This window comes from Chlorocebus sabaeus, chromosome X (genome assembly GCF_047675955.1).
Source record: "Chlorocebus sabaeus isolate Y175 chromosome X, mChlSab1.0.hap1, whole genome shotgun sequence".
NCBI classification, from domain to species: Eukaryota; Metazoa; Chordata; class Mammalia; order Primates; family Cercopithecidae; genus Chlorocebus; species Chlorocebus sabaeus.
The window spans coordinates 123411442-123426082 of NC_132933.1; the positions used below are offsets into that span (position 1 = coordinate 123411442).

Consider the following 14641-nt stretch of genomic DNA (forward strand, 5'->3'; position numbering starts at 1 on the left):
CGCTGAATAAAAAGACCCAGAGATTTTTTTTAAAGAACATTCTTGCAAGCTCAACTAATCATTTAAAATGGTATTTCTATTTATTTCATCTAGTTTTTCTCGCTGCTTCAGAGCAGCAAATGGAGGTCTAGTTGACCACATTTTCCAGAAATGGATGTTCATCTTTTATTAAATTCAAGAAGTGGGAAATAAAATAATGAATTATTTTCAAGTGCAATTTATGAAATCTAAAAGAATATTAGGTACTTGGCAAGCACTGGAAAAAAAATTTTTTTTTTTTTTTGAGACGGAGACTCACTCTGTTGCCCAGGATAGAGTGCAGTGGTGCAATCTTGGCTTACTGCAACCTCTGCCTCCCAGTTTCAAGCGATTCTCCTGCCTCAGCCTCCTGAGTAGCTGGGACTACAGGCACCACTACCACATCCCCCTAATTTTTGTATTTTTAGTAGAGACGGGGTTTCACCACATTGACCAGGATGGTCTTGATCTCTTGACCTTGTGATCTGCCTGCCTCAGTCTCCCAAAGTGCTGGGATTACAGGCATAAGCCACTGCGCCTGGTGAGCACTGGAAAAAGTTTTAAGGGTGAGTAAGCTGAAGTTATGTAGATTAAATGAGTCATTATAAATAAGAATTTAGAACAGATACTGGCATACGGTAAACACTCGTAGGTGTTAACTATTCTAATTATTAATATTTAACTTTTCTTATATTAATGGAAATCATTCATGTTTATGAGGTCTTGTTTTCCCCATGGCCAGAAATAGCACATTCCAACCTTGCTAAGAAAATGTTCTAAAATGTATACATTTTCTACACAAGAGTAAAAACATGTTTTTATTCAAACTTACTACACCTTAACAATAAATGTTTATTTGATTCATACATTTTTGAACAACTTATTTAGTATATTAAGATTAAAGAATAAATTAAGGCAATGAGTCTCAGTTGTTTCAGGACAGATATTGGTAATCACTCATGAAAGAGCTCTTTTGTTTTAGGGATTCCACTCCAAATCAACATTAGATAGCCAAGTTGATTAAATTCAGTTTCACCATATTTATGAGCATTTTTCTCTTTTAATTCAAAAGTGTGAATTAATCTAAATGATATGTGAGTTACAAAAATATGGCAGATATTTACTTATAAAACAGCTACAACTGTAGCATGTATCAATTCATCAAAAATAATATATATGATGGTTTTTGCGTGAATGGATCCTGGAACGTGAGCAAACGTACAAAGTCAAGTCTGGAAAGATCTGCCCCTTTTATCAATTTCATCAATTATTGTTAGGCTGTAGTCAGTGAAAGCACACTTTAATCCAGGAAGTAATTTAACAAAAACAGTTTTTTTTAAAAGGAGAAATAAAATAGATAATTTTTTGAAAGAAATGGGGAAAAAAAAAGAAGCAATCACTCCCCAGGCTAGACCACAAACACACAGCTTAATTACATCAATGGCCGAAGAATTAGAAGTCGCAGTTAAATGTATTTCCGTTGAACTTAAAATATAAATCTCTCATAGCGATCAGCAGAGCTAATATGAACACTACAGTGCCTTGCTATTAATTATCCAGTGGAGTAAATCATAGACTGAAGTTCAGGGAATTAACTTTTATTCCCAAATGTGTCACTATGATGTTTTGTGACCTTGATAAAGCCACTTAACCTTTCTTTGCCTCAGCTTCCTCAACCATTAAAAGAGGAGGAGGATGTACCTTTTGAGAGCATAAATTCAGTCTGTGGTTGATTGGGAAGTAGTTGAAATATTCTGCTGTATCAACTGTTAAAAACTTATATAAAGTATAAAAATGCTACCTAAACTATCACATCCTTGTAGCAATCACCTCATTCATTTTGCTTCTTTTCAAGTCAGTTTTCCTTTCTTCACTTCCTCACTCTGCTTGGTGACTCTCACATTTACTCGGGAAAATTTTTTCTGACATAACATTTTAACAAGGTATTCCCTTACCATTACTTAATTCTATGATCTGGCCCTAGAAATTAAATGGTGTTTCAACTGGTATGACTCATTTCCAAACTTTCTGATGGAAATATAGTTCTTACTTTGTTTTAAATCTCTCTTTTAAAAATAATAGAAAAATATTTTGGCCCAAAGGGGAAATAAGCATTAAATGGGCAAAAGTGAGTATAATGTAATGTAATCAATACATCTAAAAAATACTTATATAGTGTATATTTCTTTTTTCTTAGACCTAACAAATCCAAAAAATATGTATCATTACCAATATTTCTATTTTTTGTCTACAAAGTTGGCATTTATGATGAGCCAAGTTGATCTAATTTATCTTGGAATCACTAGATTGCTAATGGACCACCTCTGGATACGACGTTTTCCCTATACCCATATTCCCACATATATTTGGCAGAAGGCTAGGGTATAGTCTGGATGTGAGTTACAGTTTAGTGCAAGGAACCCTAGGATATGGCAATGTATATCAATACAAACTTGAATATTTTCACATTTTTATTTAACAATATGGGAGTACAGAAGATTGTTACACAGTCCAAAACAAAATTTTATGCATATCAAATTACATTGTATAATCTTTAAGAAATGATAATGTGTAGAAGTAGTGGAAAATGGCTTTTTATGTTCCTTAGAATAATTTTCACTGATTGTGGCACCTCCAACGTTCTTTGGAGTACTTCTCCTCTCCTCCCTTTAGTAAATTCGGTTAGGACAGGCCATGACCCAAATTAGCCTAAACAATAGTTAGTAAATTTGAAAATATACATACGTTTAACAAGCAAATCCTCTCCTAGGTAAAAATCCTACAGAAATGCTTGCTTATATGTTCAAGAAAATATGTAAGTGTTTGTGTGTATATATGTGCGTACATAAGATGGTTAACAACAATATTACTTACATAAGCAAAAAATTAAAACAAGCCCTAATGTCTATCAAGAAACTGAGATTTTCATATAATGAAATAACATAGCATAAAAATAATGCATACAGTGCAGATGAATGGAATAACATACATGCATATTTGAAACAAAATTTGGAGTGGAAGAAGCCAGACAGAATACACAACATGTGGGTCCTAATTTATAAGTTTCAAAACCAGGCAAAATGTAGCTATATCACTTTGTCATATACTATCAGCTAACACAACTTTTAAAAACACAAGAAAATAAATACTCCCAAAGTCACATAATGAGGTACCTATCCAGTAGAGGAGAGGAAGGGGTTTATAATCAGAAGGGCATATGGGGGTTTCTGTGGGGCCTATAGTATTCTACTTCTTTGCCTAGTTGAGTTCTTTTGATAGCATGCTAAGCAGCTACGTGTTTACATTTTATACACTTTTTGGTTATATATGTTATTATTAAAAGAAATAAGTAAAAATATGTACTGGATTCTGTATTTTTTATTAGGATAAAAATCTCTAACTAAAGAGAGGTGAATAATACATTCCAGAAAAAATATAAAAGCATATTAAACAGCTTTATACAGAGCCTTTTGCATATAATATTTTAAATCATGTCTCCATTCAAAACAGACATATCTCCCGATAAAAAATGTAACGAGTTTTGTCAAGAAAGAGAAGTTATTATAGTGTAAGACAGAATCAAGAATAAAACTTATCTTCATACACTGGGATGATGTGTTAAAAATGAACATAATCATCTCTATAGGAATAGCCAGCACTGTATTCGTACCTAAAAGTTCAACCACAGGTAGGCATTTGACTTAACGATATAAGAAAAGTGATGTTATTTGACTTAAATCTCAATACAAATCAGCAATATAATGTAGAAAATGAAAAGGTTTATGTAAAACTCGGTAGTATTAGATTTATGCAAATGTAACTGTGGCTTTTGCCATTGCTTTCCATGGCAAAAATCCGCAACGTAATGGCTAAAACCACAATTCTATTTGCACCAACCTAAATATTAATAAAAGTAGAGTGTGAGACCTGGATGGAGGGTATTATTCCTCCACGATTTTTTCTACTTTTCAAGTGTCAAGAGTATTATTTTGCCAATTATAAACACATTTTAAAAGCAACTGATTTAAATTGGATTGTGTCAATCACAGTGAATTCATTCACTCAAGAATGCACATCTGCTGAGTGACAACGATAGGTGAGACATTGTGCTAGATTCTTATTGAGTTTGGGAAATCCAGACTGAAAATTGCCATTTTTGGTTTCAGCTTCTACATGTAAATAGCTCAGAAGCTGTCACTCCATTGCTACACCAAAAAAAGCTGGAAAAAAACCCTAAAAACTAAAATCTTTTGAGAACTGAGGTTTCAGGGCAAACCACCACCCCAAAATTTGAAGAGCAGGTAAATAAATCACAGAGAGTCACAGCTGAGATCACTATTACTTACTTGGACCAGAAGCCATTAAAGCAATACATGCATCAGCAATCATCAGAACCAGACTCAGACATGACACAGATGTTGAAATTATCATACAGGGAATTTAAAATAACTATGTTTAATATAGTAAGTGCTCTAATGGGACAAAATAGATCACATGATAGAACAGACGGGTAATATAAGAAGAGAGATTGCAATGCTAAAAAGAATCAAAAGGAAATGCTAGATTTTTTTAAAACAAACATTGTAACAGAAATGAAGAAGCCCTTTGATGGTCTCATCAGTACACTGGACACCAGTTCAGGAAATAATGTGTAAGCTTGAAAATACATCAGTAGAACTTTATCAACTGACATGCAAAGAGAAAAAAAAAATGATAAAAACAGAAAAGAACATCCAAGAACTGTGAGATAATTTCAAAAGGCATAATGTATGTATAATCAGAATATCAAAAGCAGAAGAAAAAAAGAATGGAGCAGAAGAAATATCTGAAGTGATAATTGTTATGGAATTTTCAAAATTGACAGACATTAAACCAGAAATCCAGGAAGCTCAAAAAACACTGAGTAAGATAAATAACAAAATCACTATATCTAGGCATATCATATTCAATCTACAGGAAAAAAAAAAAAAAACAGACAATATTGAAAGAACATAGAGAAAATATCATATCTATAGAGGCACAGAGATAAGTATCAGAGTGAACATCTCATCAAAAATCATGCAAACAATAAAAGAGTGAAATGGAATATTGAAAATGACAAAAGGAAAAAAGTACCAATCAAAAATTCTATATCCAGGCTGGGTGCGGTGGCTCACGCCTGTAATCCCAGCACTTTGGGAGGCCAAGGTGGGTGGATCACGAGGTCACGATATCAAGAACATCCTGGACAGCACGGTGAAACCCCGTCTCTACTAAGAATACAAAAATTAGCTGGACGTGGGGGCACATGCCTGTAATCCCAGCTACTCAGGAGGGTGAGGCAAGAGAATTGTTTGAACCCAGGAGACAGAGGTTGCAGTGAGCCGAGATCACGCCACTGCACTCCATCCTGGGCGACAGAGCAAGACTCCATCTCAAGAACAAAACAAAATGAAACAAAACAAAACAAAAGCACAAAAAAATTTTTTCTATATCCAGCAAAATTATTTTTCAAAGACGAAAAAGAAATAAAGGCATTCTCTGACAAATGAAAACTAAGGGACATCATCACCACTGGACCTTCATCGCAAGAAATGTCAAAGGAAGTTTTTCAGGCAGAAGAAAAGTGTACGGGATAGAAACTTGGATCTACATAAAGAAGAGTGCCAGAGAAGGAGTAAATGAAGGTAAAATAAGATATTTTATTTCTCTTATTCTAAATTGATGTAAAAGATAACTTTGTTTAAAATAACAGTAACAATATATTGGGTAATTATACAATATGGGTAAGTGAAATGAATGAGAGCAATGTCATAAAGGATAAGGGAGAGGAACTGGGAGCACTCTGTAATAAGGTACCTGTACTACATAGTGTTTTTCGAAGGTGGACTGAGATTAGTTTAAAATTAGAATATCCAGGGCTATCACTAAAATATATATCTAAAAAGAAGGAAAAGTGATGTAAAAATGGAACAGATAAAATGCTCAATTAAAAGGAAGGAAGGCAGAAAAGAGTGAAGGAAATGCATATTGCTAAGTGAAAGAAGCCAGTCTGAAAAGGCCAAAAACTGTATGATTTCAATTATATGATATTCTGGAAAAAGCAAAACCATAGTTATGGTGAAAAGATCAGTAGTTTCCAAGAATTCGGGAGGCAGAAAGAAGGGCTGAACATATGAAGCATAGAGTCTTTTTTAGGGCAGTGAAACTATTCTGTTACGTTTTAATTATGAATACATGACACTATGCATTTGTTTAAACTCATAGACTTCACAACACAAAGAGAGAACCTTAATGTACGCAAATTTTAAATATAATTCAGGAGGTCTGAGGATCCTGGGAAATACAGAATATGATAAAACAATTTAACTATATTACAAATATGTGAGATAACCTTACTGAAGCGGGTGAGGGGAAAGGTGCTGACCTTAGCAAATTTGGAAATGAGTGAAGTCTGTAAGACTAAATGCTAAAACAATTGTACATAAACACAAAACAATCCAATTGATAAAGTTGTTTCCCACCTGGGCACAGGTTAAAAAATTGTGATCTCACTATACATTTATATTGGAAGTGAACAATTAAGTAAAAGAATGGCAGATGGTGAGAACCAGTTTTCTAACTACTGGATTGGGAGGTTACACATAAGGTAGGGAAAGAGGCTAAAATGATCCATGCGATAATAAATTAGAGTTGGAAACATCAGTATGAACTCAGGTTTAACTTAGTATAAACACAGGTGGTTACACATATAAATATCTATAGATATGTGTATATGTGTATGTGTTACTACACGTATTTTTCCATTTTCTGTCAATTAGAAAAGCTTCAAAACAACTATATCCCAGTAGCAAAGAGTACTTTCAACATGAAGGTATTCATTTCTGGTATAATTCTCCAATAAAAGCAACATAGGATCTTTGAAAACTATATATCTGATTTAGGGACTGGGGCAGGAAATATACAAGATGAGCTTAGAGCATCTTAAAGGGCCAGAAAGTAGGCAGGTACTCAAACATACACACACACACACACACACACACACGCACACACACACCCCAATATGAGTATGTCGCAGGGACAAAGGAGGCAACTAAAAGACCTCTTAAATGACCAAAACTGTAATAATTTGAGCAACAAAATAAATAAGGTAATTTGGATTATAAAGCAAAGTATAAAATAACCGTAAGTCTAAACTGGTATAGAGCAATAACTGAATAAGTAGATAAATGTGGGAGAATAGACATATATCTCATGTAGCAGAATACCAAACAAATTATGTGGACATTCTGCTCTCAAAGAGGTGGAACATAACCTCCCACTCCTTTAGCGTGGATGGCATATAGTAAGTTCCTTCTAAAAACTACAGTATAAAAATGGGGAAGGGAGTAACTTTACAGTGAAAAAATCCTTCCTAACACTACCTCAGGTGATCAGGATCAACATCAACAGTGATAAGTCAGGCTGATATGACATGGTGTGATTTTACCTCTGTGGTTTTTCTTCCAAGGACCTATCTCGTCTAATCATGAAAAAATCTCAGAAAAATCCCAAATATAGGACATTTGACAAAATGCTCCTCAAAATTGTAAAAGTCATCAAAAAAAAAAAAAAAAAAAAAAAAGTAAAACACTCATAACCAAGAGTATTTTAAGGAGACATGACAACTAAATGTTATGTGCTATTCTGGATGGGATCCTGGAACAGAAACAAGGACATCAGGTAAAAAGCATAGAAATCTAAATAAACGATGGACTTTACTGAATAATAATGTGCCAAAATCAGTTCATTAACTCTAACAAATATACCATATTAATATTAGATGTGAATAACAGGGGGAACTGAATACAGGCTATATGGGATGTCTACTATATTTTTTCTGTAAATCTAAAACTGTTCTAAAATCAAATGCTTATTTAAAAAATAAAAGACATTGCCCTTGACTCTAAGTTGCTTACATTCTTATGAAAATACAGAAGTGTCAATAAATAGTTATGATGCAATGAGGTAAGTGCTGCAACAGAGATGCTAAGAGTACTGTGGACGCATGGACTATGTGCCTCAACAAGAGGATAACATTTTAGCTGTGCCTTGAAGAAAGGGTAAGAATCAGGGATGTGACAAAGGAGAAGAAAGGAAAAAAAAAAAAAAAAAACCTTCCAGAGGGGGAAAACCATGAATAAGAGTTCAGAGGGAGGACATTTGGAGTAAGAACTTCAATGTGGGTAAGGCTAATAAATGATAGAGGTCAGATATGGTGCTGTAACATCTTTAATTTAAAAGAAAAAAATTGAAAATGTTTCAGGACTTTGAGACCAGCCTGGCCAACCTGGTTAAACCTGGTCTCTACCAAAAATACAAAAATTAGCTGGGTGTGGTGGCATGGGCCTGTAATCCCAGCTACTCGGGAGGCTGAAGCAAGAGAATCTCTTGAACCTGGGAGGCGGAGGTTGCAGTGAGTCGAGATTGCACCACTGCATTCCAGCCTGGGCAAAAAGAGTGAAACTCTGTCTCAAAGAAAAACAAAAAGACGTTTAAAATACCAAAAGGGCTGGACAGGTTTATAATTCCTTTCACTGTGATCTGTTTTGTTGAACCAGTACTTCACTTAGCTAAGGATATACATTTTCAAAAAGGGAAGGATCGCCCATAAAAGCTCACGATATTGCCTGCACATTTAGCCACTTCCTTCACCCAGAAATTTCCTTTTTACATATAGAATTCCTCTTTTTTTTTTAAGTGACATTATAACAAACTTCAAATTCCACTAATTTAATAAATGCCACAAAAAGCAAATAATATCGTGTTTTCCATAATATTTTCATTAAATAAAATATAATGATGTGCAGAAAACTAAGATAAAAAACAGTGATTTCTTATCATTCAGATACTGCCCACGTTTGTTGCTTTAACTGAGGGATATAATTTGGGTTTTAAGAATTGCTCTTTAATTTGGCCCCAAAGTAAATGTGCTAGAGTGTCACACCATTTAAAACAATGTTATACACAAATGTATCTTCCCAACAGAAATGTTGTTAATACCTAAAATGCATTTTAGTATATACTGTTCTTAATTCTAGGGCATGTAGCTCTCCATTAAACCAAAATTTCACATCCAGTCAAACTGTTTCATAATTTATTTGCCCAAATCATTGCCTCAGATAAGGCTACATACGATAAAAGTATTTATGACAACCAGTGGAATGAAAACTTTCATTAAAACTTTATGTTCCTCTTAAATATCAACACTTAATTATTCTTTGATTTTATATAAAGAAGATTTTTTGGACAAATGAAGTTTAGGAAAGTACAGTTGCCCTGGAAAACATTTAGGAGATAAAGAGTTCTATTTTTGGTTCCATAAAATAGTCTTATATAAGCTGTTTTACCATTCGGAGCCCAGTGTTCAGTATCCATGATATTGTGCTCCAATTGTCTCATGCTAGGTAGTGGTTTAGAATCCTAGCATTTCTAGAAAGGGGAAAGAAGTGCTTACTAAAGATGACTTCTCTACTCTGAAGAATAAAGACTAGAAGTGCATCCTATTTTCTATTCAGAGTAGACTGCTTTACTTTGTATTTTTAAGTTCCTTTGTCTCAATATTACTGGTTGAAAAACCTACTTCAGTAGCGATTAAAGGAAAAAATTAAGTAATAGATGAAAAACAAATTTCAAAATTGATTGTATAGAAACTCAAGTATAGCCAGATACCTTAAAGAAATAAATTATTATAAGATGTAGGTGACTACCACAAAACACTTTCATATACAGAGAAAACTAATTTCAAATGGATCAATGAACAAATAAAACTCTGTTTAATTTAAAACAGCTAATGTCCTTTTTATGCTTTTCTATGTAAGTTTTACAAGTATGATCATACACAAAAGTCACCAAGAAGAATCTCTCAATAAGAATATGAGAATAATGTTTTTAACTTCTGAATGTTGTTCTTATTATACCCTCTTTTCTCATGAAACCACCTTGTAAGAAATGCACTATAAAGAAAAAAAATGTATCAATGCAATTTTTATGTGACAAAAATGATGCACATTTGGATATAATTCTGCATTTTACAAATTTATATCATTCATATTACCTTACTTCATTTGATCCTTGCAAAAACCCTATGAAATAAGAACAGCACGTTTTATCATCACCATTTTATACATGAGGAAACTAATATGATGCCGGATGTGGAAACTCCACCAACCTATGTGACTAGTGAGTTGTAGATTCATGATTATAGGTAGTGTTCTGAATCTTGTCCTCATGTCCTTCCAACTTAGCAACCAGCTATGAAAATGACTCTACGCATCACGTCTCACATAATTATTCAGTGATTGCACCTGAAGTTATGCTATTTTCAAGTAAACAAGGACACATATGTCACATTGATAGAGTGACAAATAAATAAAAGAGAAAAGTGCCTTTTCTAATTTAGAGTAAGACAGGAAGACAGAGGTAGATTTCATATATTCTATTTAGCCACTCTAGAAAATGTTTCCAAAAATGATACCATTATAAAATATAAGCATAATTTTTGGAAATCATAAACTCATTTTTATTTCAAGTACTTTCAAAAGCTAAAATTTTCTTTTCTTTTTTTTTTTTTGAGACTTCATCTTACTCTTGTCCCCCAGGCTGAAGTGCAATGGCACGATCTCAGCTCGCTGTAACCTCTGCCTCCCAGACTTCATCTTACTCTTGTCCCCCAGGCTGAAGTGCAATGGCACGATCTCAGCTCGCTGTAACCTCTGCCTCCCAGGTTCGAGTGATTCTCCTGCCTCAGCCTCCCAAGTAGCTGGGATTACAGCCACCACGCCTGGCTAATTTTTGTATTTTTAGTAGACACAGGGTTTCACCATGTTGGCCAGGCTGGTCTTGAATCCCTGACCTTGTGATTCGCCGGCCTCGGCCTCTCAAAGTGCTGGGATTACAGGTGTGAGCCACCGCGCCTGGCTCAAAAGCTAACATTTCTATAACTCCCTAAACATATTCTCTTTAGCCTTTGAATGGACTTCAGTGGAAGATGATTCAAAAGCAAGGAGGAATAACTTTCACCTATAGGAATCCACCTGCAACTGATTATGTACTTCTTTATAGATTAAAAAAATCAATATGTAGCATAAAAACTAACTTAAAACAGTAGTTTTATCACTTCCAAGTGAAATATTGAAGACTGTGATTACCTGTAACAGTTAATTCAGTAGTTCTTCTCACAATGAAACCTCCATATTTTAATTCACAGGTATAATTTCCAATGTCATCTTCTCTGACTTCTCTTATAAGCAGAGTATCTCTTTTGAATACAATACTTGGCCTCCATGTTTTTGTCCTGCATTCCTATATGAAGAACATACAATTTTGGTAGTACATATAGTAATGGAAAAATATAGAACAGTTTTAAATGACTAAAACAAAAGCTTCTAAAATTACATTTTAAAGGGACTAAAAAGTTTGAAACTAATGCTAAAGAATTGCACTTCTTCTCAGAATCTCTGGGAAATCAATTTGTTTCCTAGAATTTGCCTTCCTAGAATAATACGGCAAGTTGTACTGGTCATTATACATTTTTGAACCAATGAATACTTCAATCTGAAGATAATTTTTTTAAAAAGTCAATTAACTTCTGAGATTAGTATATCTAAACTACATATGTATTGATTTATTAGACATAAGAATAGAGATGTATGCTAAGACTATCCCTGACATCATTTTGGAAACAAATGTTTCACATTTGATGATTGTGAAATCAACCATATTGAAATTGATAACATAAAATACAAACCATATTATTTTATTGGAAAGCAGAAAATTTGAGGTACAAAAGATGGCACCCACCGTTCAATGATTATACCTGAATTCTATTTCAATATTTGAAACATTTTAGTTTTACATTTAGTAAAAATTAAATCTCTTCATAGTGTGTGCATGCTATAATCCATGAAAGACACAATCAACATTTATATGCAAGGTCTTTAGAGTTCCATAAATATCTGTTTTCATTGTTGATAGACTTACCAAATTATGGTCTCTGAATTAAGCTTTGAATTATAATGATGTTGGCTCAGGAGATTTCTGTTTTTGCCAAAATAGAAGTCAATTTCCTCTAGCCAGATTTGAAATCAATGGAACGAGGATAAAACAGCTTTAAAACATTTGACACTCTTCAGGAGTAATATTATTTCTAAAAAGTTGTATTGCGAAATCAAATTTTTACAGAACATTATTTTATGTGGCTCAATGCCTTTGTGTAATTGGGGGCAATTTTCCAGTTATTTCAGACCAAAATATACATTGCATATGCCATATTAGTTGTATGACTCGTGGTGATTGCATAAATTTTCCACTGAATGTGTGACATCTATATTTAGTCAGACTAATTGTTTTATACTATTCTACTATAGAAGTAGCCCTTAAATCTCAGCTATTTAGACTATAGGGGCTAATCTTTGACTATGGAAAGATAATCTGAAATTTTATGACTTTTAAATACCACATATACTGTGTCCCCACCCACCACTTCACTAGTCTGCATAGCTTAAGGTCAAAATTACTGTGGCAATGTTGGCAATATGAGTAAAGGACTAGCCACTTTTTAAATTGTGTATGTGTAGTCTCTCATCTTTCAGCAAATTTTAAGATGCTCTTTACAAAAGGTGAGAAAAGACACACAACTCTTAAACTTATTAGTGAACAACAAAGGAACTGCATATTTAGAAGCTGATGTCACACGTGAGTACTAAGGAAAAAAAGGGTTGTTTGGAGACTTCGGGTCAAACTCCCCTAATACCACTCCCCCTTGAAGCAATCATCAGGGCTTGCCTCCGAATATGCCTGTGGAAGTCAGGCAAACCACAGGGTGGTTTGAGATGTAAGGGTGGTTAAGGATGAGAAATACTCTAACAATTAAAAAAAGAGAAAAAGAAAATTCATTCCACAGTAACAGAAACCAGCAGGACTAATATTTGAGTTCCGTTTAACATAGTCTAGGACTGAAAATCAAGCGAGGGACAAGTATAAAACAGTTCCCTTGATGTTCTGAATCCACAATTTCACATGATCAAGAATCAAAAGTAAGTCTTACTTAGCAAAAAGCATTGCTGTTTTGGAAAAATCTTTTTTAAAATTGTTAAAGGTTTGCTTCTTGTTTTATTTCTAACAGTTTTTGAATTCATCTTCAGTCTGTCATGAAGGCTCAAATTCTGTGTACTGACATTTGTGGATGAAGTTACAAAGAGGCCCAGCTTCTAAAGTCCTACTTCCAGTGAGTTGGACAAAGCAAATGTTACAGAAGGATTCTTTAAACTATGGATAAAATATTCTGGAGGAATGTTCATAGCATCCATGCTTTATTTTTTGAGTACATTCAATAACAAAAAGTTCTTTTATGGTACAAACAAGCTTAAAATTATGTTCAAATCTGGAATATCCGTAAACATCAATGATGGTGATAGGAAACTCAGAGGTTCAATTATTCTGTTTAAGTTTAAAGTTTCATCTGGTTTTAGAAGAAAGTTACTTTAATATTATATTTCTGGTGTCATAAAATTTCCTCAGATGTTATTTCTTTAAAATGTTTATGTTTATACATGAAAAAGATTAGAATATGGGCAAAATTATGTCCATTAAACAGAACATTCCATGAAAAACTGGTATATGATTTTATCCTGGAAAAAAAAAATCAAACCTTTTTCCTTTTGTTTGGGGACATTTTGAATTACTAATGTGAAGAACCCTGAAAAGAAGGTTCAAGGTAATTTAGTTCCTGAAATTATCAACCCAGATCATAATAGACTTGAAAATATTGTCTATGTAAATAAAATATAAACATAAACAGAACAGCTTATTACAGTGGATTATCAATACAAATATTGACTAGAATTTACTAAAGCCATTGGTTAAAAAACATTTAATGAACAGTATAACTTGCTGTATTATTCTAGGAAGGCAAAGCTAAACTATATCATGCCCATGTAAGTTTTCTATCCAATTTGCCCCAGAATATAAGGCACAATTAATTTGTTAATAGGAAATAGAACCACCCGCAGTCCATACCTTATACCAAAGGATTTCAGGTTCTCTGGTTGGCAGTAGAAAATCCTCTATGTCACGGCACGAAATTTCCTTGCTTTTGCTAAGTTCAGCTTTTTCAAAATACTTCATCTTGGAATTATAGCAGAGTCCAGTGTCATTTTCACCCACTGTTAGCGAGATGGATACTTTCATACAGTAAGTGGAGTTTCTGTAACAAAGCAGAATAAATATGGTGACCTGGAGTGAACAAAAAGCAAGTGCTGCCAAGGCACTGTATTCAATTCACTTAAAAGAGAAGCAAAAACTTCATTGTTTAACTAATTTTATGGTATCTTGACTTAATCCACAGGGTTCTCTCTTGCTACCCAACTAAACAATACTTGGTCTTGTGACGGTTAAATATATATTTGTTTTTATTTGCCAGAGAAAAAGTTTTGTTTTACATTCAGGTTCAGTTTTTAAATGTTTAATAGATATTTTGTAGCTAGAAAAAAAATAAAGGAAGATTTAGGTCAAGAATAAAGTCAAGCCTGGGCTTATGCTAAAATTAACAAATTCAATAGAAGTAGAAAACTATAACTGGCCTATTAATCACAGCGAGGTACAG

The 14641-nt window shown here is 33.7% G+C and overlaps 1 protein-coding gene across 3 annotated transcripts in view; it reads right to left on the minus strand.

Annotated features, from left to right (window-relative positions):
- Positions 1-14641, minus strand: part of IL1RAPL1 (interleukin 1 receptor accessory protein like 1) — a 1387436-nt gene that overhangs the window by 546018 nt on the left and 826777 nt on the right. For all 3 annotated transcript variants that reach the window (XM_007991337.3, XM_037986574.2, XM_073013828.1), the window contains 2 exons: positions 14056-14242; positions 11187-11340 (listed from right to left, as the gene is read on the minus strand). In XM_007991337.3, the coding sequence (XP_007989528.3) occupies positions 11187-11340; positions 14056-14242 (341 nt within the window). The remainder of the gene's footprint in view (positions 1-11186; positions 11341-14055; positions 14243-14641) is intronic.